At 40.9% G+C, this 27,930-nt stretch overlaps 1 protein-coding gene across 1 annotated transcript; it reads left to right on the top strand.

Moving 5' to 3' along the window:
* The first annotated feature begins 15,463 nt into the window (after nucleotides 1–15,463).
* On the top strand, nucleotides 15,464–24,032 carry GFI1B (growth factor independent 1B transcriptional repressor). The gene is made up of 6 exons (XM_044661310.1): nucleotides 15,464–15,563; nucleotides 18,850–18,975; nucleotides 20,039–20,301; nucleotides 22,238–22,375; nucleotides 22,894–23,158; nucleotides 23,854–24,032. The coding sequence occupies exons 1-6, from the start codon at nucleotides 15,464–15,466 to the stop codon at nucleotides 24,030–24,032; spliced, it is 1,071 nt and encodes a 356-aa protein (XP_044517245.1).
* Nucleotides 24,033–27,930: the final 3,898 nt, after the last annotated feature.

Genomic DNA, 27,930 nt, shown 5'->3' with positions numbered 1-27,930 from the left:
AGGTAAAAAAAAAATTCTTTTACCTTTGCAACATCTTTCAAATGCATTTCTTTCTCTCCTCTGATGCTACCAGCAATCTACTATGGACCTTCATCCTCTCATACCTGGACCGTTGCAATAGTCTGCTGGTAGGCTTGCCTGCCTCAAGTATTTCCCCACTCCAATCTATCTTCCATTCAGTCACTAGTGATTTTCCTAAAATACAGATCCAATCATGTCCAACCTTTCCCCATCTCCCACCTCAATGAACTCCAATGGCTTTTTTTGCCTAGGCATCAAATGCAAAATCCTCTATTTGGAATTCAAAGGCCTTCATAGCTTGGTCCCCTCCTGACTTTCCAGTCTTTGTAGATGCTTCTCTATGGGTACTCTCCCATCTAGTAACACTAGCCTTTTGGCTTTTCCATGAGTTAGGCATAGAGCACTATGGCTGCGCTCCATACCTGGAATGCTTTCCCCCTTCCTCTCTGGTTTCCTCTAAATCATAAATAAAATCCTACCTTATATAGGAAGTCTTCCTCAACCTCTCTTAGTTTCAATGCCTTTCCTCTGTAACAGAGGAGTACTTCCTATTTATCCTGTACATAGCTTGCTTTTATATATTTCTTTGAATGAATGCTATCTGCCCCTTTAGACTATAAGCTCCTTGAAGGCAGAGACTGTCTTTTGCTTTTTTCCCCCATGTCCATGGTACTTAGGACAGTGCCTGGCATATAGTAGGTGCTTAATAAATGTTGAGTAAGGGTCTGTATATCAAAGAGATCATTTAAAAAAGGGGAAAGGGACCACTTATACAAAAATATTTATAGCAACTCTTTTTGTGGTAGCAAAGAACCGGAAACTAAAGGGATGTCCCTCGGGGAATAGCGGAACAAGTTGTGGTATATAATGATGATGGAATACTATTGTGATATAAGAAATGATGAGCATTTGGCTGCTGGGTGGAGAGATGGGGCATGTGAAAAATGTCCTCAGGCATTATGGAGAAGGAGAACAGAGCAACCCCTGCTGTGCAAGCCAGGGCAAGCTGGGGCACATGTGACACATCTTTGCCACATCTTTGACAACATGGGGCTAGGCAATTAGGGTTAAGTAACTTGCCCAGGATCACAGAGCTAGGAAGTATCTGAGATCTGATTTGAATTCAGGATCTCCTGTCTCCAGGCCTAGGTCTCTATCCACTGATCCACTTCTCTGCCCTTCTAAACATTTTTTTAAAAAAGTCACTTGAAGATGCCTCCCTCTCCTATGTATCTTTTCCCTTTCATTGCCAAACTCCAAGAAAGAATTCTCTTTGCAACATTTACTTCCAGGTCTATCACTCAAATGAAACTGAAGCTTTTGGTTCTGTAGATCACCCTTTTACCCCTTTCTTCAGGACTCTTTTGGCTTCTGTGATGTTTCCACCTTGACTATTCCTTCTCAATCTCTTTTGCTGAATCATTTGGGAATATAGTCACCCAGACTTGTAATTTTGGAATCACCCATGATTCTTCTCTCTCTCTCTCTCTCTCTCTCTCTCTCTCTCTCTCTCTCTCTCTCTCTCTCTCTCTCTCTTATCCTCCATAGCCCTTTATTTGCCAAGTCTTATTGATTCTATCTACCACAACTCTGGCTTCTATATACTTCTCTCTACTCATATAATCTTTGCCCCAACTCAAGCTCCAATCATCTTTTACTTACAGACTCTAAACTTGTCTACCTGATTCTAGTCTCTTCTCTCCAAATCTTTCACACAATGACAAAATAATCTTTTTTAAGGTGTGAGAACAAATATATTACCTACTTAGGTCTCCTCCTTCTCCTCCTCCTTCTTCTATGCATCACTATTACTACACACTTCCCACTTCTCCCCAAAATGTCACCCCTCACCAAATTGCTGGTCTTCTTGAATTTAATTTAAATTCTTGCAGGTTTAACATTTTTATGATCCTGTGATTCCAAAATGGGATGTCTATGCTTTGACGACCTCTAATGAGCAAAAGGATGGTAATAACATAGCTCCTTTCATCAAAGATAGTACCAATCAAACTCTACAAGGTGTTTTTTGATTGTGGAGACATAGTAGAATGTGTCCTGGTTTAGGGAGATAATAAAAATTGACATTTATATAGTACTTTAAAGTTTGCAAAGCATTTTGTATCCATTATCTGATTTGAGCCTCACAGTAACTCTGTTGGGTGGGTATTATGGGGGTTAAAAATCCCCATTTTATAGATAAGGAAACTGAGGCTCAGAGAAGTTAAGCAATTTGTCCAAGGCACTTAGCCAGTGTGATTAGTGAGATCAGAAACTGGTCTTCCCTATTATCTTCCTGAGATTTCTATGTGTCCTTGTTCTGCTCTTTTATTTGAACTAAAACTCGAATTTACCGAACTGTCACTCCATTTTCAATTCTTTTAACTATCAATCAAAGTTGCTATTGGTTTAATTAATCATTTTCCTCTTTACATAAAAAATCTTGAACTTCCAGTTTAAGTTGGCGCTTCCTGTCATCAACTTGTTTTCATAGGAAGGGAAACATAATCCCTCAAACACCCAGCTTTAAGATGATGCAAATCAGCCTAACAGTCCTCTGTTTTGTGAACAGCTTACTTCATGCAAAACCTGGTTACATAAATAAATGAGCCAGTAGGTAATGGGGGACGGGAATGGGGAAGTGGAGGGGTGGGGAATGGGGGAGGAGAAGACTAAGAATGAATAGAGGAAAGTATTTGCCAAAGTGGGAAGCTTTAAATTCACCACAGTTCAGCATTTTTTGAAAGAACTTTTCCTTTTTAATTTCTGTTTTTGTAGGAGAAAATGACAACTTTCTAGGGATTAAAGGAAATTCCCATCAAATATGCAATTCATGCTTGTGTTGAGAAAAGATGAATTTCTTTCATTCTCTCTTTCACCACCAGGTGGCCTCATAAGCAGTACCTAAGAAATAGCTCGATGCTACCAGCCCCATCCCTTAAGAATCTATTATGCATCATGTCCCTAAGATAGGGCAGATAATCACACAATACTAAGCAGAGTGTTTGCTTTTAGGAATAGACATTCATCAAACATGCTAAATTTTCTGGCCTTTGAGTTGGGAAATTTTTATATATAAGGTTTCTTCTTAAAAGTGGTATCTTGGGGACAGCTGGGTGGCTCAGTGGATTGAGAGCCAGGCCCAGAGATGGAGAGCCTGGGTTCAAATCTGACCTCAGACACTTCCTAGCTGGGTGACCCTGGGCAAGTCACTTAACCCCCATTGCCCAGCCCTTACTGCTCTTCTGCCGTGGAAACAGTATTAATTCTAAGACAGAAGGTAAGGGTTTAAAAAAAAAAAAAGTGGTGTCTTTCACAGAGTGACATTTTTTCAATAGTATAATCAAAATTAACAAAACAAATGCTAACAAAACAAAGTCATGGGATATTAGAACATAAACTGTCAGAACTGGAAGAGACTTTAGGACATAGAATGTTAGAGCAGGATCGGATCTTCGAACATAGAATGTAAAAAATGGAAGGAACCTTAAAACTAAAAAAATGTCATGGATAGAAGAGACCTTTGATCATAGATTATCAGAATTTGGAGAACCTTAAAGAAGAACAGTAGAGCTGACAAGAATCTGAGAGATTGCCTACATGGGAGGAGAGGGGAGGTGTTGTTCTCAAAACAAATTAACTTGTTTTTAAAATGTTTTTATAACTATTCAATATAATGACTTTCTTTGAATGACTTCCTTGGGTATTTTATTTTATGCTTTTAAGAACATGATTCTGAGAAGAGATCCATAGGTTTCACCAGATTGCCAGAAGAGTCCATGCTGCAAAAAAATAATTAACCTCTGATCAAGTCCATTCTTTTTTCTCCCTGCCCACTTTATGAGTGAGGGGAAGCAATTTGCCATTGTTTACACAACTAGTTAGCAGGGAATTAGGGCTAGAACCCAGGTCTCATGATTCCCATAATTTCACACATTTAATGGTAGGGGTGTTATATTCTTGTGATTTAAAAGGAGGGGGACTAATTTCCCAGTAAGAAAGAGAGAAGTATCATGTTAATTCTCTATATTAAAACAGGTTTGATGCAAACTGGGGTTTGGGTTTTTTTTTTTGTTTTTTTTTTTTCCTGTATTCAGTTTGTCACTCTTCAGGACTTTTTTTTTTTTTAATAGCATTCAGGAACTCAAGCAAACTGGGTGCTGCTGCCATAAGGGGCTTAGGACTAGGAATGAGAATTCTGCTCTAGTCTTAAGTCCTGGAAAGTTTTGATAAGCAAATACAGCCTGAGCTCTCTCTCTCTATTGGCTGTTTCTTCACCGCCAGATTTTGACACAAATAATCAGATTGAAAAATCAGGGAGGGGAACAGTAGAAAAAAAAAAAAAAGGAGAAGTATCTATTGAGCAGAGAGTAACAAAGTTGACAGAGTGGGAGAACGTTACCCAAAGAGAATGCTGTAAAAATCCTTTTATTCACAGTGTCTTTCTGGCAAGAACTGAAGTCAAAACGTGAAGAGAGTGAACCTCAGTCTCCCAAACAGGTGAATGATTTAAAAGTTGATTTCATAGATTTTTGATTTGCATGTCTAACTTAGATTTTTTTGTGTAGTGTTGTGGCTCATTTTGTAGTTTTACAAAGAACTCGGGAACAGTCTGGATTTTAAAAGATTATGAAAATAAAAATATTTAGAAAGGTATTAGCTAGGTCTGAAATGCTATTTTTATGCTGTGGTATAATAATGGAAAGAGAGCCTAGACTGGGAATTAGACCAGGTTTATAGTGCTGATTGACTCTAACTTGCAGTATAACCTGAAACAAATCACTTAACCCTTCTGGACCTGAATTTCCCGATCCCTGAAATAAAAGTATTTTACTGAGTAATCTTTTAGCTCCCTAACTTGACCTAAAATTCCAAGTCATTATTGGATCAATGCAAAAAGCACTGGCTATGGAGTCAGAAAGTCATTTTCAAATCCCTTTGATGTTTACTACCAGAATGCCCATTGACCACTTAACCTCTCTGGCCCTTAGTTTCTTCATCTGTGAAATGGGTGTGTATGTAAACTCAACAACTCCTAAGATCCCTTCCAGCTCTAAATCTATGATGCTCTGATCTAATCCTATTCCTAGATAGCCTCTGAGTTCTATCTTTTGATATATGAACCTATGATTCATATGTACCCAAGCTACAAATTCTGCTTGTGAATTCTATTCATATTCTAATGTCATGTGCATGTTTTTACCATCATGTACAAATGTATTTACACATATGTTAACACCCTTCATTAGACTTCTTTAAGAAAATGGACTAATTTTTTGTATTTGTGTACCTAGCACCCAGCCTGCTGCTTGGCACATGGCAATAGGGGTTTAATAAATTCTTATTGAATGACTAGTTGATGTTTATACACTACAGTGTACTAAGCTGGAAGCCAGGGGATCAGGATTTTAGTGCCAGCTTTGCCATTGTCTTTGGGCAAGACACCCCACTTCTCTCTGGCTGTTTCCTGAGCGGTAGGATGCGGGCACTGAACTAAATGATTTTTAAAGTCTCTTCCAGTTTGAACATTCAGTGATTCTGTACTAATCTGGCAAATGTTCACTGCACACCTACAACGTGTAAATTCACACACTGAGTATTCTTTTGTATGCTCATAGACACTCTTTTCAAAGTTCCACATGGAAGCCAGTTTCTGCAAAGCTTGTAGATCACTAATATCCAGCACCTGACCTCCTCTGTCGAACAAAGAAAATACTTTCTTAGTGTGTTGCATAGATATGGGGTGCCATAACCAAGTTTGCTTTCCCCGTGATTTTCACCATTTTTCAACCTTCCTTTCAGAAAAAAGGCACAGAGTATGTGCAGTCTTTGTGAATGGGAGGGTAGAGATCACGTTCGATCTACTTCTAGCTAGCCTGATGACATATAATAAGTTCAAATAACTCACTGTGTTGAAACTAACCACCTCCAATCTCTCTAGGAAGGGCCAGTGTACCAAGGGGTCTTCAGAACATTTCAGTACTGGTCCCTTCCGTGAAACTTAGATCATTTCTGAGGTTTCATAGCTAGTTTAAAATTTGATTGATTCATTCTCCAAAACTGCTTTTCATTTATTTATTTATTTTTCTAAAATCCCTACTTTCTGTCTTAGAATAGATACTGTGTATTGGTTCCAAGGCAGAAGAGCGGTAAGGGCTAGGCAATTGGGATTAAATGACTTGCCCAGGGTTACACAGCTAGGAAGGATCTGAATCCAGATTTGAACCCAGGATCTCTCATCTCAAGGCCTCTCTCTCTATCCACTGAACCACCTAGCTGACCCCAAACTGTTTTTTAAAATGTACTACATCCTCTAAAGGTATTGTTGAATAAAGTTGAAGACAACTCTATGGTAGAATAAGGGCACCATAAAATTCTGGGGACTGGTCCTCTCTAGCTATTCCTGGGAAAGTTTGCTCCAGTATTACTTGCAAGGAATTTACTGTTGCATAGGGTACAAAAGTGCTTTATCTTAGCCCTTAAATGGAACAAAAGAAAGATTTGCCCCAGGTCAGTTTAGACCAGGAGCTCTTCACCTTTTTCATGTCACAGATAACTTTGGTAGTCTGGTGAAGCCTATGGTTTCCTTTTAGAATAATTACCCCAAATCCCATAATATTGAAAAACAGTTCTCAAAATGCTTTTCTCATCCAAGTTCACAGACCCCACAGAAATCTGTCTTTAGGCTTCTTGAACTTCTTGGGCAGGGGAGGAAACTATGAACCCCAAGTTAAGAATCCCTTGCCTAGAAGATGGTAGTATTTTTTCTTGGGCTATTCTTTTCACTATAGTAATAATTTAAGAAAAAAAAACAACTTATAGGAACTACTTAGATATCCAAAGGCTATATATATTTTCCATTATGTGCACTTCAGGTATACATTCATTCTTGGAGTTTAACAGTAGAATATAATTAGCCTCTTCCAAATTCTAAAAAAAAGGAATAAGCACAATTACTTTTTGTAGACTTGCTCTTAAAGTGATATACTATTCTGACTTCTATAGCTAAAGGTAGACATAGGCATATCATAGTGTCTTTTCAGGAAGTTTACCATTAGAGGGCTTGAACATGGTCTTTAAACACAAAGGAAGTCGATAGTCCCATGTTACTGACCTTGGGAAGGTTCTGTGAGAATTACCCAATACTCTCTAAAAGGGAACACCAGAAAGAGAAGTTTCTTTGTCAAGGTGAGTCTGTCACTTGAGGACATGGACTCATAGGCTCTTGGAGTTGGAGATTGAGGTGGCATGGTGAATAGAGTACCAGGCCTGAAGTCATCCAGAGGACTTGAGTTCAAATCTAGCCTCAGATTCTTCCTAGCTATGTGACCCTAGACAAGTCACTTAACCCTGTTTGCTTAGCCCTTGTCCTTCTATTTGAGAGTTATTACTAAGATAGAAAGTAAGTGTTAAAAAAAAAATTCAGCCATCAGCTAGTCTATTCTTCTCATTTTACAGAGAGGAAAGTTCCCTTGGAAGGGAAAGGACACCCTTAAATTCATAGGACCTTGAATATAGAGTTGGAATGAATCATAGAGATCATCTGGTCATTTTACAAATAAGGAAACTGAGGTCCAGAGAGCCTGAATGACTTACCCAATATTGCATAAGTGACAAACTGGATTTGAACCCCAGTTCTGGACTCCAATAAAGTGCCCTTTCTACTGCTTCCTGCTACCTGTTCAAGTCAATTGCTTTAGAAAATTCTTATGTATGTGATACACCACCCATCTCAGTTCTACTGCCTAAACGTGTCCTTGTATAACAAATCACATACTTTTGTTTACCTTTGTCTGCACCAGAAATTGTACCATGATACATCCAAGACCAGACACCACTCTGAGTCAAAACAAAATGCTGGATATGTTTACAGAAGCACCAAATATCATACTAACTTAAAATCAGGAGCTGATCTCTCAGGAATTGAAGTTTTCTGAAAAGATGTTAACAGTGGTTGACTTTCTGGACACCTGATAAGATTAAGACACTTGCTTTATGAAGAAATCGGTGCCTTCTTTCACAATCTGTGCCCTCAGCTCTCTGCCAGGCTAGATCTGTGTGAATCAAAAAAATTTTACTAGCTATTTAGTTGTTAATTAACTGCATTATGGATGATTTGTTCCTGTTTTCTTGTGTGTGGGATGGGGTGGGGTGGGGGAAAGGTTGTAGAGCAAAGGGAAGTGCCTTTCAGGCATTCCTCATTATATCTGTACTTAGGGCTTAGTCAAACTTGGGGTCCCTTGTATCATTAAATCCAGCTTTGCAGTTCTTATAAAAGGAATCACACAGGGAGAAAAGGAGCAGTAAAATTTGTTGTTTTTTTTTTTGTTTGTTTGAATCCACAATCCTTTTCCAATATATTTTCCCCTCCCCTACTGAACCTTTTCTGGTAATAAATAAAAACAGATAACGCTATTATAGCTAATCCAATTGTTACATTGCTTTGAGTCCAACCAGCACATTCTGAATCCATATTCTAACTCTTCTACCAGAGAGAAACTGAAGTGGATTTTTCATTTCTTCTCAGTATCTGAGATTGGTCATTGCCATTCATCCATGTTCTGCCATCTCATACTGTGATGCTTTTATATCTGTGTGATTGATGATAAAGGGGACCACATTATTGCATATGTGTTTCAAGTTCTACTTAGTTTACCCTGCATCAATTGCTATAAATATCCTCATGTTTCTTCCGGATTCATCATCTCTGTAATTTTTTATGGCACAATAATATTTCATTTTATTTATATACCATAAATTTTCTAGCTACTCCACAATCATTGGACTCCCATTTTATTTTCAGGGTTTTGTTTGGTGGTTTTTTTGCTATCATAAAAAGTACTGCCATGAAGATTTTGGTATGTGTGTGACCTTTCTGTCTGGATTGGCTGTTAGAAGACTTGGTTCCGTTATTATAGTGTGACTTTGGAAGCCACTCCACTTCTCTGGGCCTCATTTTATTTGTCTGTAAAATGGGTAGGTTGTCCTAGATGAGATCAAAAGTTTACTTTTATCTCTGAAATTCCATAAAGGAGGTCAGGTCACTTATAATCTAAATGGGGTGTTCTATTATTTCATCTGCCTTTCTCCACATAGCTCTCCTGGAAAGGAAGAGATTCTTTCCAATTCCTGTATATGTGTGTATTTAAGTTTCTTTTTAAATCCCTCCTTTCCATCTTAGAATCAATACTGTGGGGGGCAGCTGGGTGGCTCAGTAGATTGAGAGCCAGGCCTAGAGATGGGAGGTCCTGGGTTCAAATCTGGCCTCAGACACTTACCAGTTTTGTGACCCTGGGCAAGTCACTTAATCCCCATTGCCTAGCCCTTACCAATACATAGTATTGGTTCTAAGACAGAAGGTAAGGGTTTTTTAAAAAAAAAAAGAATCAATACTGCATATTGGTTCCAAAGCAGAAGGGTAATAAAGACTAGGTCATAGGGGTTAAGTGACTTGTCCAAGGGTCACACAGGTAGGAAGTATCTGAGGTCATATTTGAACTCAGGACCATCCCATCTCTAGGCCTGGCTCTCAATCCACTGAGCCACTCAGCTGCCCCCTGCATATTTAGTTTTAGGGAAAGATTTAAAAGAGATCAGGTGATCTCCGGAGAATTTGATTTGGCCATTCTGAGTGTATTGGCAAACCCTAATCTGCTAGTGGAAGGTGTCCTGTGTGACCTAAAATGTGAAAAACCATCAGGATGCCCCTGCCCTGTGGTTTCAGTGAGGTCCCTTGCCATTTCCTGCCCTAAGCCGTTGGGTAGTGTTTCTCTGTGGCTTCGGAAGGGTAGCTATGTTGATCCCCAGAAGTATATGTGCCTTTGAAGGTAAAGCCAATGGGATTCTCCCAAGTGCCTCAATGAGTGGAATAGGATGGTAAATTGCCCTCCTGGTCCCCTCCAACCAGCCCAGCCTGAATCAATTGTAGTTAGCCCATTTAGAAGACCCCCTCCCCACCCTTTCCATTCCACCTTCACACAAAGAAGCATTGTCCACCTTTAGCTACTCAAATCTGGGCCAGGAAGCCCTCTCTACCAAAAGGAAGCAAACCTGCCAGCTTCACAATTAAGCACCGGTTTTCTCTGGAGTCCGTCTTGCTTAGGATTGTGTTCTTTCATTGCCCATATATCCTTGGGGAAGCATCCTGAGCGATAGACAGCCTAGCAATCAGAGGCTCCCCAGCCTGAGTTAGCCTTGACTTTTCCTTGAAGCTCTAAAAAAAGAGTCATTATTTTCCTTCTCCTGAACAGCAAATAAGTACCTTCAGCTCTAATGGGTCTGATTAAAAGCATTTAGAACAAGAAAAATAACTTTCCCTGAAATTGGGAGGAGGGGGAGATCCAAAGCTAGTTCACCTACAGGGGTGACAGGTTGCTGCTACCCACCCAAGGGTACTTGAACAAATGCAAATTTTCATGCAAATCCACTCTCCATCCCAACTCCCACATTTCCCCCACCCTGAGCCCACCAGACCTAGAGTGCTGTCAGTAATCAAGGACTTAGTCTTTCATGTTCCCATAAACCAAACTAATTTAGTGAAGGACAGAGTTGGAGGAAGAGGAGAGGAAGAGGGGAGGGGTTGTGGGGTGAGTGTGTGTGTGTTGGTGGCGGTGGGGACACAAGGGGAGGAAGACCTTGTCCCCAGGAGATAAGGAATTTATTGCAAGGAAAGTATGGGTGATTACAGTGCCAGCCCATTCTGTTTGCCTGACAAGGGGTTGAGAGGGACAATACCCAGAGCCTTCTCATTGTCTCTCCTTCCCTATACTCTTAGAATTTAGAATCTAAGAGTCAAAAGGGTTTCTTAGCATTTAATCCCTTCCTGTCATCTAACAGAAAAGGAAACTGAGGTCCAGGGAGAGGATTCAACTTGCCCAAAGTCACACATCTTGTAAGTGGCACAGCAGAGACTATGACCGGAGTCTCCTGATGTCCAGATCAGTGTTCTTTCTACTTCCCTAACCCAGGCATAGGAGGTCTTTGGCTGTCATGGAAAGATAAGACCTTATGGGTTTAAGGGACTCAGGAAGGGCCATCTTTTGTCCCTAAGATTAGAAATTTGGGCAAAGGTTTGTAGGTTTCAAAAATATAAAATAGTTTCACATCTTTCTTTCCTTCCTGCGCCCTTGCTTGAGGAAAACACTAATACTGGGTGTGGGAGGTAGAGACATATGGAGAAAACAGGCAAATGCTGGGGACAGTTGTCCTTTGTGCTTGGAGTTCTCCCTTCCTGGTTCAGGGAGCTCCCCCCCCGCCCCCACATACACACACACCTCCTATAACTGCCCTAAAGACCAGAGCTTGATATTGTAGGGATCTGGGTAATCTCCCCAGTGGCACCTACCCTCCTTGTCCCAGCCAGATGTTTTATCAGTGAAAAACACCCACCCCATCCCTAAAGTGTTGTTCAGAGCTTGCTTTCTGAGGGTGCTACAATGCTTTTCCCGCACTTTACAGATATCAGTCTCAAAGCTCTATGGGCAAAGGAAATTTTCAGAAATATTTGAAATGATTCTATCAGAAGAATTCAATAAGCATTTATGAAATATCTAGAATATAGTCAATGAGCTGTTAAGGGTCTACTATGTGCCAGGTACTGGGCTAAGCATAAGGGATATGAGAAAAGACAAAAGATAGTCCCTGCTCTCAAGGAGGTCACAGTCTAATGAGAAAGACAACAGACAAACTTTATGTTTGTACAAATAAGATCTCCTCAGGATATATTGGAGATAATCAATAGAAGGAAGGCACAAGCATTAAGGGACGAGCAGCTAGGCAGCACAGTGGAAAGAGTGCCAAGCCTGGAGTTAGGAAAACTCTTCTTCCTCAGTTTAAATCTGGCCTCAGGCACTTTCTAGCTGTGTAATCCTGGACAAGTCATTTAATCTGCTTGCCTCAGTTTCCTCATCTCTAAAATGAGCTGGAGAAGGTGCTGGTAAATTACTTTAGGATCTTTGCCAAGAAAATTCTAAATGGGGTCACAAAGAATCAGACAGGACTGAAAAACAACAACATGCATTAAGGAGGATCTGGAAAGGTTCCTTATAAAGTGGAATGTTAGCTAGGAATTGAAGGAGGCCAGGAAAGCCAAGAAACAGAGGAGGAAAGTGAGAATTCCAAGCATGAGGGACAATCAATGAAAATTACTGGAGTTGGGAAATGAAGTATTTTGCTCAAAGAACAGTAAGTAAGCTAGTTCAACTCACAAAATATGTGGAATGGAGAAGACTGGAAAGTTAGGAAGGGGGCTGTTATAAAGGGTCTTAATGGGGCAGCTGGGTAGCTCAGTGGAGTGAGAGTCAGGCCTAGAGGCAGGAGGTCCTAGGTTCAAATCTGGCCTCAGCCACTTCCCAGCTGTGTGACCCTGGGCAAGTCACTTGACCCCCATTGCCCGCCCTTACCACTCTTCCACCTATGAGACAATACACCGAAGTACAAGGGTTTAAAAAAAAAAAAAGGGTCTTAACCACCATTCTCACTTTGGTCATAAAAGCAGAAGACCCTGATCCTGCCTCCAAGGATCATACATACAGCTTGGTTGAGGCCACAGGATACGAACATGAAACAAGCTAGGAAGTAATGAGGTGAGAAGGGTAGTGTCCTTGGAGGGGACAAAATGGTGGACTTGCAGTTCGGAGGAAGGAACATTGGATTGGGAACTCCTTAGAGAATAGGGACTGTCTTTTACTTTTCTTTGTTTCATCAACTTAGCACAGTGCCTGGCCCAGATTAGGCATTTAATAAATGACTGTTGCCTGACTTAGAACTTTGATGATATTAATTGTGTGATCTGGGAAAATCATTCATCCTTTCTGATTCTCAGTGTTTTCATCTTTAAAATGAGGAGGAGAAAAAGGAAAGAAACAATAGGGATACTATCTGGGCAGTGCAAGATTGAGACAGCTTACAAAGTACACCAAAACCAAACCTGAATGCTTTCTACAAGTATCAGCTCTTAGAATTATTCAGTGCTAACAGTGTAGTACTTATACTCAATAACAAACATTGATTAAGTCAGTAGACACCAGAGATACAAAGAAAAAGCAAAGATCTTTGCTGCCTTTAAGAACATTACATTTTCACAGGGAAGACAACATGGCATAAAAATAGGTACCAACAAGAAAATTTGTTGTTCATCCATTTTGAAGAGGACCAATGATATCCCGTGGTGATGTCTTGACTTGCCCTTGAATTAGATTTAAGTGAGGCAGAGTTGCACAAAGTCAGCAGCCTCACTCTCCTCCAGTCGCTGAATTCCAAAGGCAAGATAGAAGCCAAGACAACTGGTGTGGCCTAGAATTCAGTAGATGACCTTGGTTTCTTTGATGTCTGACCAAGCTCTAGGCCTTCCACCACCTTCATGGCCATTGGAACAAATTTTTCTCATTCTCCCATTCCACTAGGGGAAGGGACAGCCACAAGTGAGAGTTTTAGACCCCAAATGTGGGCACCAAAAGTGTCTATAACTCTCCTCTGGGGTTCCAAGAAGCTGAAGCTAATGAAAAGTTTCAGAACAGAAGGGATTCGCTACTACTGGAGGGGAAAGGGGTATTGGGAAAATAAAGAAATGAGCTTAATAAATACTCTTTGGGGTCAACTAGATGGTTCAGTGGATAGAGAGTCAGACCTAGAGATGGGAGATCCTGGATTCAAATCAGAACTCAGATGCTTACTAGTTGTGATTCTCTGGGCAAGTCACTCAATCCCATTTTTTTAGCCCTTCCTTGCCCTTTAGTCTTAAGACATGTTGCTAAGACAGCAAGTAAAGGTCTAAAAAATAAAGAAATATTCTGTGGCAGACTTTTACAAATATCTCATTTGATATATCACAATAACCCAGGGAGATAGATTTTATTATTATGAATACCCTTCTTTTCTAGTTGAGGAAACTGAGACAGACAGAGATTAGGTGATATGTCCATATTCACACAACCACTAAGTGTCTGAGACCAGACTGGAACTCAGGTCTATCTTGACTCCAGACTCAGGGCTCTAGCTATTTGACTACCTAGCTTCCTGGGAGTATCTGAGGTAGAAGTACCAAGGACCGTAGATATTGTAGGATAGCTGGTGCAAAGGACTGGCATGGCTGGAGGACGTGGGGAGGTGATAATATAATTAAAAGATTTGAAAGATAGAGAAGGGCCAGGTTGTGAACAGCTTTAAGTATGATCAGAGACTTTTATCTTCAATCATGGAAGTGTGATCTCTCTAGGAACACAAAGATGGAAAATGCTATCCTTTATTGTTAAGATACAGATTACAAGATGCTTTTCTTGTTACCCTCTTGGCACACAGTAGGCACTTAAAAAGTGAGTGCTAAACTGAAGAGAATGGAATCATTTTGTCACTAACTTGGGTTGTAACTGCCTTACACACTGGGCTTTCTCAGTCTCTGAAATGTCCAAAGATTGGCTTTGCTCACATCTTCTGCTTAAGGAAAATAAAAGGTGTTAATCTAAGTGGAAATTGGGTGGTGACCTTGTAGTTGAAAAGAGACAATGGTGACCCAGCCCACAAAAGGAGGAGGTTGAGGATTAACCACTCCTCTAAAAGGAGACCCCCCTCGAAAGAAAGTAGCCCAGTAGCACAAGAAGGTCCTGAAGGAATACTCCACAAAAGGCCTGAGCCAGAGGAGGTGGAGGAAGGTGAGAGAGAAGGCAGAGCAGGCAAAGAAAACAGGAGGTAGGGGAGGCTGATGGACCCAGAAGAGCATCTAAAGGGAAAAGCTGGAGACTGGGGGCCCTTGGTGAGAAGAAGACTCGTATCTGCATTTTCTTTTGTCCTGTCTACAAAATCTCTAAGGGCTCCCAGTCAGAGAAGGCTGAGGTGAGTGAGAAATTAGATAAAGTACATTTTCTGTGACCTTTTCCCTCCCTCTGAAAAATTGGAATTCTTGCCTCTTCCTTCCTCCTTTGCTCTTTTGGAGAAAGGAATGTGGATCTGTTAAGATTTTCATGAGAATGGAAAAAAGCAGTTCTGATTTCACAGCAAGACTGTTGAGGTTTCATATAATAACTATTCAGTTTGTAATGTGATGGGAAGGTTTGGATTTTTCTCCTCTGACCATCTTCAAAGTTGAGAATGACATAATTTACCCTACCTAACTCAGGTTTTTTGTGAGGAAAGTTTATAAAGTGTATATTAATGTGACTCTTCCAGGAGTTAGTGGAAAAGGAAAAGATTCCCATTTTTCACGCTAAGTTGGGAAAGAACCTTGGATTTGGAATCAGAACACCAGTCCAAGTCACGACTCTGATCCTTCCTAGCTTTGCTTGTACAAATCACAGAAACCCTCAGGCTCACGGTTTCCTTATCTATAAAATGAAGATGATAAAATTTCCTAACATTTTCCAGGATTGTTCTAATGAATGTACTTTAAAAGCATCACAAAAGTGTTATTGTTGGTTTTATCTTTATTTCAGCTCCAGAAAGGTGATTAAAAATGCCTCGTTCCTTCCTGGTCAAGAGTAAAAAGGCCCATACTTACCATAAGCCTAGGGCCCAGCAAGATGATCTACTCTGGACTCATATCCCCACCTCAGGTGAGCTAGATCCTTCTTTTGGGACCCCTTGAATAAACACTAGTTGTGTTTTTTTCAGTCATGTCTGACTCTTCATGACCCCTTTTGGGGTTTTCCTGGCAAAGATATTGGAATGGTTGTCCATTTCCTTCTCCAGCTCATTTGACAGATGAATAAACCGAGGCAAACAGGGTTAAGTGTCTTGCTGAGGATCACACAGCTTATAAGTGTCTGAGGCTGGATTTAAACTTAAGTAGGTCCTCCTGTCTCCAGGGCTGGTTTTCTATCCACTGAACAGCTGCGTTGTGAACTCAAGAGTTCATTGCTAAATTCAAAGGGGGAAGATAGAGAGCAATAGGATCACTCATTTAAGATTTTCCTTCCTTTCTTGATCCCCAAGCTCTACATTCATCAATCTTTCCATCCTTTCTAACACCCTACTACAATAGGAGCCTTGAGTTTCCATCTGCTCTGGAAAACTTTCTAGAGTTTTTAGGGTGTGGCCTTGTGGAAAGCAGAGGTTAAAGACAGAGTCTGAGGTCCTGGGGTTTAAATGCCTAGCACTGCTACTTATTACCTAGATAGGTTTCTTATTCTTTCTAGACAGATCTTTACTTCTTTAGCTGTAAAAAAAGAGTAAATTGAACTAGATGGCCTCTGAGGTCCCTTAAAACCCTAAATATATGATCCTAATTGAGAAAGTGTCCATAAATTAGGAAGTAGATGAACAATTTATGGTATAAAAATGTGACGGAATACTACTGTGAAGACTCAGTAATGACCAGTTTCAGTGCCAGTGGGCTCATGATGAAATATGCTATCCAAATCCTAAAAACTAAAGGAGGTATTAATAAAGTTCAAAGTAACAGAACTATTGAACTAATAAATAAGTCTAGGAGCTAGTACTTAGAAAAAACCCAAATAAAATAAAGTACTGGTTAACCTAACCAAAAAAAGAAAGAAGAGAATTAAATGAACAGTATCAAAGATAAAAAGGGTGATCTCACCTCTAATGAAGAAGAAATTAAGGTAATTGTTAAGAACTATTTCACCCAATTATATGGCAATAAATATGACAATCTAGGTGAAATGGTGAATATTTACAAAAATATAAATTGCCTAGATTAACAAAAGATGAAATAGAATACTTAAATAATCCCATCTCAGAAAAAGAAATTGAATAAGCCATCAAGGAACTTCCTAAGAAAAAAATCCCCAGAACAACTAATTCCAATACTATACAAATTATTTGACAAAATAAGCAAAGGAATCTTACCAAATTCCTTCTATGACACAAATATGGTATTGATTCCAAAGACCAAAAACAGAGAAAGAAAACTACAAACCAATCTCCTTAATGAACATAGATGCAAAAATCTTAAAGAAATATGCTGTCCCCTCCCTGATAGGGAGGTAAAAGACTCAAGAGAATGAAACTTTTTTTTTTTTAACTTGGCCAATTTGGGAAATGTTTTTTTGCTTGAATAAACATTGTAATGGATTTCATTTTTCTTTCATTCTCACTAGAAGATTATGGGGAAGGGAAAGGAGAGATGGCAGATTTTTGCTGATTAAAAAAAAGATTTAATTAAAAATAAATGTGTGGTCCTAATCAGAACTCAGTACTAATTGTAAGGTCCTTAGGGGAATAGTGAGATCACAAGTCTGATTTTTTTGTAGCACTCTCTGATGTCTCCCTTTTTTTCATACCCATTTTACTCTGGTTCCGGTCAGAGAGCCTTTAGAGAAACTTTGCTCAGAAGAAAGGGGGAAGTAAAGGAAAACCTTGTATCTATATCTCCTGGGAAACGTATGAATTCAATTCCTATTGTTGACAAAGTAAAATTCAGTCTCCTATTCTTGGTCCTCCAAAATCTGGTACCAGCTTGCCTTTTCATCCTTATCTTATACTACTTATAAGAGAAAATATGGTACCTTGAAAAAATATACAGATTTGGAGGTAGAACATCTGGGTTTTAATTCTGATCCTGCAACTTATATGTGTGACCATGGACAGTTCACTTTCATCTCTCTAAGCCTCAGTTTTCTCATCTATAAAGTGAAGGGATTGGTCTAGATTAGAGAGGTCAAACCAAAACACCAGGTTTCATCCCTCAGAACCAGATCAAAATGTAATTGTTAAATATTTAACAAAATAAATTAAAATACAATAAAACATAGATAATCTGATATGTGGTTTTCTGCATTGATATATGGCTGGCAAGGATCCTTATGTACAGTTTAGTGTACATAAGTGATCCCATTTCTGTTTGGGTTTGATGCCACTGATCTAGATGTCATAAATTCCTTCCAGCTCTAAATTGTTAATCTTATTCCAGTTAAATTAGATTGCTTCCTTTCCCCCTCCTGAATAAACCCTGTGCTTCCCACTCCCACCCCTAACCATGGCTTGGATCAGGATGTTGTTCCTTTCCCCTATATATTCTTTCCCTATCCTTTCCTATTCAATTCATATTGAATTTTGACTTTAAAGCCCAAATCAAAAGCCAACCACCTTCTTCCTGATCTGCCTTAAGATCCTTTTGTCTTGCATCAATCTATGTGTCATGCTCCTAAACTGGACTGAGTGCCATAACGCTTGTCATCTCAACTTTATGTGCCAAATTATGTCCAATTTCATTCATCATTTATGTCAAATGAATAAGTCAACTTATTGTTCATCAAACATTTATTGGGCACCTAAAGTGTGGAGAACCAGGCACTGGTGGGGAGAAACAACTTTTAAATATAAAATGGCCGAGCCTTCAGGAAACTTTATACCCCAATAGGGAGATATGACATACACAGGCTAATATATAGCAGTACATAATATAATTGATAAATGCATCAGAGAGCTACAAAACAAAATGTTTTCTGTAAGGATGGAGGATAGTGATGGTGGTTGTAAAGGTGTTCCCAACTAATGAGACAAAGATCAAATCTGACTGCTCTTCTGTCTTGGAACCAATACTGTGTAGATTCTAAGACAGAAGGTAAGAGGGGAGAGGTGGGGGGGAGAAGGGAGGAAGAGAAGGGGAGAGAGAGAGTGGGGAGGAAAAGGGGGGAAGAGGGGAGAGGGGAGAGGGAGGAAGAATCTCTGGAGGCAGTGCTGTTGAAGTTGGAATTTCAGTCCCATCCCCCCTCCCCCAAATTCCTCTTCCTTTAGGCCAGAGAACAATGGATGGGAATTCTAGTTGGTTTCTTCCCATGGATGACTTTTCCTTTTGAGTTTATCCCCCTGGAAAGGGAATTGCAGATGTTATTGCCTCCAGAGGATAGTAACTCTCCATGTGTTTTTTCCCTGTAGCTACCACCAATCAGGTCCTAGGGGAAAACAACACCTTTAATAGCCAAAACCAATGCCCAGAATGGCATCAATCCAAAGAAGATCATAACAAGGACCGATGTCTGACCAGGACCACCTCAGTTCCAGGTATCTTTTTCAGACTCCCTTCTGGGAGAACCCTTATCAACACCCTGGGGCCAGAGGAAGTAGGGAGGAGTAAGGGTGGGAATTGGGGAAAGGCTATCTACTACCGGGAAGGATGAATAACCTACCCCAAAGGGTTTTTAATTCTAAAGCATGGCAGACCCAACTGAGCTGTGTTCTTAGATTTCTGGAAGACCAGGGGAATAAGACCAAGAGTTCAGAGTGATAGAACTGACCCAGTACAAGGCAAGACTGAGGTGAGGAGAAAAGATAGAATGCAGAACCAATTCTTTCAACCCTGTTTAAACTTGACTTCTTCCATATATGTATCTCACTATTTCAGTGCTGTCTCCTCCACTAAAATGTGTGACCTCAGTACTTGCCATAGTGCCTGGTACATCTGTAAGATTTAAAGTCAGAACAGAGACTGGATCTGTGATTTCACTGGTATAGGGGTCTCCTGGGTGAGGAACCTCCCTCTGCCAATGCAAATAGGTGCCTCTTTGAAAACTTATAAGGAGGTGGAGGTAGCACAGTGGATAGAGTGCCAGGCCTGGAGTCAGTAGGACCTGAATTTAAATCTGGCTTCAGACACTTCTTACTGGATTATGACCCTGAGAAGGTCATTTAAACCCATTTGCTTAGCCCTTCCTTTTTTGTCCTGGAGTTGATACTTAGGACCAAAAGAATTTAAACATTTATAAGGAATTGCTTGGGGCTAGTGAAAGACTAAGTTGCCCTTGGCCCCAGAGTCAGTATATATCAGAGGTAGGACTTGAACTCAGGTTTCCTTAATTCCAAGGCCAGCTATTTATCAATTATCCCAGGCTTTCTCATATTAAGCACATAGTTTGCTTTTATTAAGTGCTTGTTGTTGACCAAGATACATCCCAGCATCCTTCACTGTTCAAGATAGAGCATTGGCTATCTGATAGAGGCAGGCTTTGGTCAGAGCTAAGAGCGGGTCGGGTATTACAGTGTTTTTGTTTTAGACTATGGTCTACTGAATAGGAGAGCTATGCAGAAGTCTCTGTACTCATGTTCCTTCTCCATTCACCCCCCTTAGAGACTTCCGTCTTGACTCTCCAGGCCCAGGACCATAACTTATCCCCTGTCCCACCCCACTACTACAAACCCAGCTTCTCTTGGGATGCCTTCTCTTCCCCTTATGGCTATGGACAGATCACCTCCACCATGCAATCTGCCTTCCTAGAGAACTCAGTAAGCTTGTATGGCAGCTCATTGGTCCCCAGCTCTGACCCTCCCTTGGACTACAGCCTCCATTACTCCCCGGGCATGGATGCCTATCACTGTGTCAAGTGCAATAAGGTAAGTCATCAGAGGAAACAGAAGAGATGTTTGGAAGTCATCTCTGAGCAGGTTGCCTGGCCTTCCTATCTCCTTACCTTCTCCATTACTATCAAAGGATGTCTCTGAATTACCTTGTCTTGATGTTGAATTGAGTGACTGTGTGTCTATCATGGGAATCAAATAACTATAGAATTTTAGAGCTGGTAGGGACCTAAGAATATACAGTCTAGATTATAAGAGTTGGAGGGAACCTTAGTATGTAGAATCTAGAATATCAAAACTGGGAAAGACCTTAAAATAGGTAATGTTAGAGATGGAAGGGACCTTACCTCCCAAGTCAGGGGGTCTTAACATTTTAAGGAAATCTGATGAAGCCTAGGGGCTCCTCAAAATAATGTTTTTAAATGTAAAAAAAACACATAGTAACAAAAAAAGAAACCATTTATATTGAAAGTTATCAAAATATTAAAAAAACAAGAACAACAAGCTCAGAATTCTAGGTTAAGAACCCCTTCCTTAGGATGTTAATTCCTTCATTTTGTAGATGAGGAAGCAAAAGTATAAAGGAGTTATGTGACTTGCCTGACCATATCAAACCAGCAGTTCACAGCAGAGCAAAGATTCAACCTAATCAAACCTATCCTCTAGGACACTTTAAAAAAAGGAGGAAGGAAGGAAGGAAACAAAAAAGAGAGAGGAAGAGATGGAGGGAGGAAAGGAAGGAAGGAGGAGGAAAGGAAGGAAGGAGGAGGAAAGGAAGGAAGAAAAGAAAGAAGGAAGGAAGGAAGAAAAGGAGAAAAGGAAGGAAGGAAGAGAGGGAGGGAAGGAATGAAGAAAAGAAGGAGGGAAGGAAGGAAAGAGAGGAGGGAGAGAAGGAAGGAGAGGAGGGAAAGAAGGAAGGAGAGAAGAGAAAGAAGGAAGGAAGGCAGAAAAGAAAGAAGAAAGGAAGAAAAGGAAGGAAGAGAGGTAGGGAAAGAAGGAATGAAGAAAAGGAGGGAAGGAATGAAGAAAAGTGGGAGGGAATGAAAGAAGGAGGGAAGGAAGGAAAGAGAAGAGGGAAAGAAGGAAGGAAGGAAAGAAGGAAAGAAGGCGAAGGAAGGAAAGAAGGAGGGATAGAAGGAAGGAAGGACTTTTAGATCATCTACATTTTCTGATATTTCCCTCTCCCTGCATCTACCAAAAGAGCAAGAAAATAAAGGAGAGGCTAAAATGCAGTTTAATGAAACTAACTTAACATATAGAAAAAGACTAATATTATTGCTTCACAACCACAGTCCCTCATCTCTACAAAGAAAGGGGGAGAGGGCAGGATGTTTTCATATCTTTTATTTTGGACCAAGTTTAGCCATTTTAATTTTATAATATTAATTTTCTATTAATTCATTGTTATTTTTCCATTTCCATTCCATTCAGCATGTATTATTATTTTTCTAATTGTGCTTTTTTCACTTTACATCATTTAACAATAATGATAGCTAACATTTATATAGCATTTACTACATGCCAGGCACTGTTGAGCACTTTACAATTGTTATCTCATTTAATCCTCACAACTCTAGGAGGTAGGCTCTATTATGATCCCCTTTTTACAGATGAAGAAACTGAGGCAGAGGCTAAGTGACTTTGCACAAGGTCACACAACTAGGAAGTACATGTTACCACATTTGAACTCAGGCCTTCCCAACAGTACTCTATCCCCTGGGCTATCTACCTGTTCCAAAGACTGTAGTCACTTTCAGTATTTCTCTGAATTCAGTCCAGGGCTCTTCCCACTGCTTCCATGGAGAGGTAATGGAGTAATCCTGGCTGCCCAAGGCTTAAACCCTTATTAAATCTTACCAAACCCAGGGGGGATACTTCAGTTTATCCCCACAGTAAAAGGATCAGCCCTCAGAGGAAGCACTTTAGCCCTCACCCACTGTTTTCTCTTTTCCTCATTCCTACCTCCCTGCAGGTGTTTTCTACCCCCCATGGACTGGAGGTTCATGTCCGGAGGGCCCACAGTGGGTCGCGACCATTTGCTTGTGAAGTTTGTGGCAAAACCTTTGGCCATGCAGTCAGTCTTGAACAACATGCTCATATCCACTCCCAGGTTAGTAGTTTGCAATGGGTGGAGAAAGAAGGGAGCAAGAATTCTTCTCTTGTTCTTTTCCATGCTGCCCCATCCTAAAAGAAACAACTCAGAGTAGGGAGAGGCAGAAAGAGTGGAGAGGAGACAGTTGGGGAGCCCTTTCCACACCCCTATGTCAAACATCTCCTTTCCTATCTCTAGCTTATTTTATCACTTCTTATCAACAACACAGGTCCTTTTCCCTCCCTGTCCCCCCCAATCCCCTAGAGAAAAGCTGGGATGCACCACAGATGACAAAACTGCAGATGTGGAGGCATAGTATGAGTTCCTGAGGCCTCAGGGCAGATGCTAAAAGTTCTTAAAAGCAATAAAAAATAAGCTGGGCGTATAGATAGTGAATACTGTCAGAACATTCACTTATAACCCTGTGACATCCTTCCCCAACATTCCCCCACCCCAGGAGGATAGAAATGGGGACCTTCATCTCCTAGGTACCCAGTGTTCTCAAAGTCATCCCAATCGAGTCTCCTGTTCCTCAGGGGATCCCAGCTGGGTCCAGTCCTGCTCAAACGTTCACAATAAACGACCCTGAGGTCCTGCCTGCACCTGACCCTCCGGGGCCCCGTTTCCTCCGGCAGGAGAGGAGCTTTGAATGTAAGATGTGTGGCAAAACCTTCAAGCGCTCCTCCACCCTGTCCACCCATCTCCTCATCCATTCGGACACACGGCCTTATCCCTGCCAATATTGCGGCAAGCGCTTCCACCAGAAGTCAGACATGAAGAAGCACACCTACATCCACACTGGTAAGCTGGGGACAATCACACAAATGCCAAAACCCACAAAGGTTTAACTCTCCATTATCTAGGGGCGGGATCATCTGTGACATGACTTCATTCCAGACTATATTCCTCTTCACTCAAAAATGTTCCTGGACAGCTGGGTGGCTCAGTGGGTTGAAAGCCAAACTTAGAGATGGGAGGACCTGGGTTCAAATCTAGCCTCAGATGCTTCCTAGCTGGGTGACCCTGGGCAAGTCACTCAACTCCCTATTGCCCAGGCCTTACCACTCTTCTGTCTTGGAACCAATACATAGTATTGATTCTAAGATGGAAGGTAAGGATAAAAAAAAAAAAAAAAGGAATGTCTCTGGACCTGACAATGTTGTGTGTGTGTGTGTGTGTGTGTGTGTGTGTGTGTGTGTGTGTGTGTGTGTGTGTGTGTGTGAAGGGTACAACCTTTAGTTAATATTGGCCTCAGCTAAGCCATGTTGGGAGATTACTCTAGTTGAACCAAAATAATTATCCTTATGTCGGTTTTATATCATCAATGCCATTGTTCCTCAATCCTAACTATGACAGAGAAGCCAAGTTCTAAGGATGGGGGTAGGAGGGTTAAAGATCAAGGAGAATTCAGGAATCTAGGGAAATCTAGCAATGGCAACAGCTAGGCTCTATTGAGGTTTCTAAAGCCACATCCCGTGACTTTCTTTTTCTTGCAGGCGAGAAACCCCACAAGTGTCAGGTGTGTGGGAAGGCATTCAGCCAGAGCTCCAACCTGATCACCCACAGTCGCAAACACACGGGCTTCAAACCCTTTAGCTGTGAGCTCTGTGCCAAGGGCTTCCAGCGCAAGGTAGACCTCCGGCGCCACCGGGAGAGCCAACACAGTCTGAAATGAATGATGCTTCCTCATTGTGAACCCCAGTGTGCCAGCACCTCCCCTGCTGAACCTCAGAGAGATTGAATGCCTCTCCACCTTGGGTTCCTCCAGTGCTGAGAATGGTTCTGAAGAGAGAGCCCAGATTGGGAGCCAGATCATTTGGATCATAGTCTGAGCTCTGCTGCTGACTCTTAGTGAAACTTTGGACCAATTGCTTTCTTTGGACCTCAGTTTCTTCCTCTATAAAATGAAGGGATTGGGCTAGTGAGTCTCTAAAATACTAGGGGAGGAAGAGGGGCCACAACTAAGTGGTTCAGTAGCTTGAAAGACAGACCGGGACACAGGAGATCCTGGGTTCAGACGCTTCCTAGCTGTGTGACCTTGGGCAAGTCACTTAACCCCCATTGCCTAGTCCTTACCAGTCTTCTGTCTTAGAACCAATGCATAGTACTGATTCTAAGATGGAAGGTAAAGAGTTGTTTTGTTTTGTTTTTTGAATACTATTTTGGACTTCATTTTCTAGAGCAATTTCCATAACCTGAACTTGAACTAGATCTGGTTTACTTCAAAGATGGAATAAGCCAGAGATGGGAAGAGTCAGAAAGAAAAGCTCTCCCACCCTTTCTTTGGTTATAAATTTATTCATTCATTCAATTAACATTTATTGAGTATATTCTGCGTATAAGGCTTTGTAATGGGAGCTGGGAAGATAGTTTGGTCTTGATTTTTATACACTTTTTTTCCCAAGTAGATAATCATAGTGGCTTCTTGGCCTTAGTGGGAAGCACAAGAGATTAGCCCTAACTCAAACAGCTCTCCATTAGGTCTCCAGCCCTTCTATCTAGGAGACAGAATCAATCATGTACTTCCAGTAGCGACTTCTGTACTCTATATGCCATTTGGGGGGAGCATTGTAAAATAAAATAAAACACAGGCTTAAGAAAATATATGATCTCTAGGGTGATTGTGTTTCCTGCCTTTGGAGAGTTTTTCCTTTAACTAAGGGCCTACTATGAAAGATATCCTGGGACTCTCACTTTTAGGAGTTGATAACCTCAGCCCACTGTACCTTACTACCCATATTCACAGTCTTTGCTCCTCTTTCACCAAGACCCTGAAGACCTATTGTTTCTCAGGAAATGCATCCTAAAATCTCCCTCCTCCAACATCTGAAGATTGCTCTCCATCCTGCACAACTCCCACTCCCTCCATGAAATGGCATTTCAGGGCACTGAGAATGGGAAGGCCAAACACACTCAGCTGCCTTCCTTAGCTATAAACACAAATCTGGAGCCAGGCAGACAATGGGACTCTGAAGGATATTTCCATTCTTATCTAGGATTTGCATGAGATGGCATCCCTGAGTCTGTTGTCCTACCAGTCCTAGACACTTTGTGTACTTTCTAACCTGACCAGCCTAGGTTGGAAGCTATAGGTGGACTGTGTATTCCCAGTCTACAAGCCTGGAGAGGACTAATCAAAGAAAGAGAGGAATGAAACTTCTAGTGTTAAATTTCTGGAATATTCCCTGATCCCTTTGTGAAGAAAACTTGATAGGATGCTCCTTTATAGGATTCTCTTCAGCTTCCTTCCTTGACGTCTGGGTTAAGAAATCCTTTGGGGGAGGGAGGGAGCTGGGTAGCTCAGTGGATTGAGAGCCAGGCCTAGAGATGGGAGGTCCTAGGTTCAAATCTGGCCTCAAATACTTCCCAGCTGTGTGACCCTGGGCAAATCACTTGACCCCCATTGCCTACCCTTACCACTCTTCTGCCTTGGAGCCAATGGGAAGGTAAGGGTTTAAAAAAAAGAAAGAAAGAAATCCCTTCAGTACAGATACCTCCTTCAATCCCATAGTCCATGATCCTGAAACCTGGGGATCTCTAGTCTGAATTAGGTTTCTTAGCCTGGGAAAGGATTGGATTCCTTAGACTCCCAGATTTACCTTATTCTAGTAAAGCCAATAATACCAAAAGATCTGGCTTAAAAGTCTTAATGTGCTGTTCTCTCTTCAAGACTCTAGTCTTTTTTTCTTTTTAAACCTTAACTCCCTGTCTTAGAATGGCTAAGTATTGGTTCCAAGGTAGAAAATCAGTAAGGGCTGCACAATGGGGGTTAAGTGATTTGTCTAGGGTTACACAGTTAGGAAGTGTCTGAGGCCAAATTTGAACCCAGAAGTGATAACACATGTATAACCTAGCAGAATTGCTTGTCAACTTTGGGAGGGGAAGAGGAAAGAGGGGAGGGAGAGAAAATGAATCATGTAACTATGGAAAAATATTTAAAAATTTTTAAAAAATAAATTATAAAACCAAATTTGGCTACCCATTAAGTCACCTAGCTGCCCCACTACCCTTCAATTCTGTTCAATCCTGGGGACCCAAGAAGAGCAAGTTTGAAGCTGAGATTCTGAAGATAATGGACCCTAGTATAGGAGATGATATGAAGGATGGGTTGGATATTAACAGACAGAGAGATAAAGAGACAATATTCCAGAAGAAATAAGCAGTGAAATCCAAAGCATAGAGATAGAAAGTTCAGGCCATGTTTGGGGAACAAAGAGTAGCTCAGTTTGAGTGGAATGTTTTCTGTCTTAGATGACATGCTTGAGGGCTCCCTGGACCTTTATAATCTGATTAATTAATTCATGTTTGCATGTTAATAGGAGAAGGATTGATGGAGATCCTGAGAGCCTTCCTTTTCTTCTAAGAAGTTTTTCAAAAACAATGGTCCCATCTTGGTTGTTTAATTCTGAAGTGAAAAATTCAGGTTAAGTAGGAAGACAAGGGCAAAAATACATGTAAGTCAGGAGGAGGGAGATACACAGGAAAGGACTGTATCTGGGCCCTGAAAAGAAGACAGAGTAGAGACTTTTGATTTCAACTTGGATTATAGTTTCCACTGTCTAGATATCTGTAAACCAATGCTGATTTATTTAACTCTATAGAAGAATCTTTTTTCCAGTATGAATTCCAAGTTCTCAGCTCTAGGATTCATTAAATCATAGGCTGATTGATTCAACTTTGATCAAGAAACCACTTACTATGTGTGAAGTATGAGGGTAGGTGGAAATGAATATAATACAGTGGTTCTATAATACATAGTCCAAACCCTTTTGGAGCTTGTAGTCTAATCTTGGACAGAGTAGAAAGACAAATTTACTTTTGTTTCCCAGAGCTGAAGAGACAAGCAGTGCACAATTAAGATATGTGATAGTTAGATAGCTCCCAATTTAACTATTCTCTTCTCAGAGCTAAGGAGACAGACTTTTATGCCTGACTCTGAGCTGGCTCCTGTGAAGACTGTTTTAATTAGGCTTTCCCTGGAGCTGTCTGACTTCACATAAACTCACCTGGTCCCTCTCTCCCAATATGCAAATTCTTTCTAGTTTGCCCTTACTTTGAGACTGGTCTCTCCTCTTCCTTCCCCATTGCTCCTCCCACCCCTTTGATGGATGGTCAGTGGTGGAACCAGATAACCTAAAACCCAATCTCAACTAACCTCAGAGGATGAAGAAAGAGCTCCTTGTCTGACTTTCTCCTTGCAACCCAACCACGCTCTCCCTTGCCCCTCCTTTAAAAAAAAAATTCCTTTGCCACAGAAGCAACAAAAGTTCTGATATTGGTTCAGTTTTGTTTAACAAATAAGAGACATGCAAAGTAGCTCCCTGCTTCCAGAGCCAAAGGGGGAAGATGTGTGTGTGTGTGTGTGTGTGTGTGTGTGTGTGTGTGTGTGTGTGTAGAAGAGACACGTTGTATTGTATATCCTTCTAGTGGCACCTCTTGAGTTAGCCCTACCCTGAAATAGACAAGGGGTGATGGAAAAATGACTCCCATGATCTCATTTTGGACATCTTTTTCCCTTTACGGCTAGGCTCCTTTCCCCTTTAACCCACACCAAATGGACCTCAGCTGTCAGA

The sequence above is a fragment of the Gracilinanus agilis genome, chromosome 2 (genome assembly GCF_016433145.1).
Source record: "Gracilinanus agilis isolate LMUSP501 chromosome 2, AgileGrace, whole genome shotgun sequence".
Classification (NCBI taxonomy): domain Eukaryota; kingdom Metazoa; phylum Chordata; class Mammalia; order Didelphimorphia; family Didelphidae; genus Gracilinanus; species Gracilinanus agilis.
Note: the sequence above shows the minus strand (reverse complement) of the source record. Positions and strands in the feature narration are given on the sequence as shown.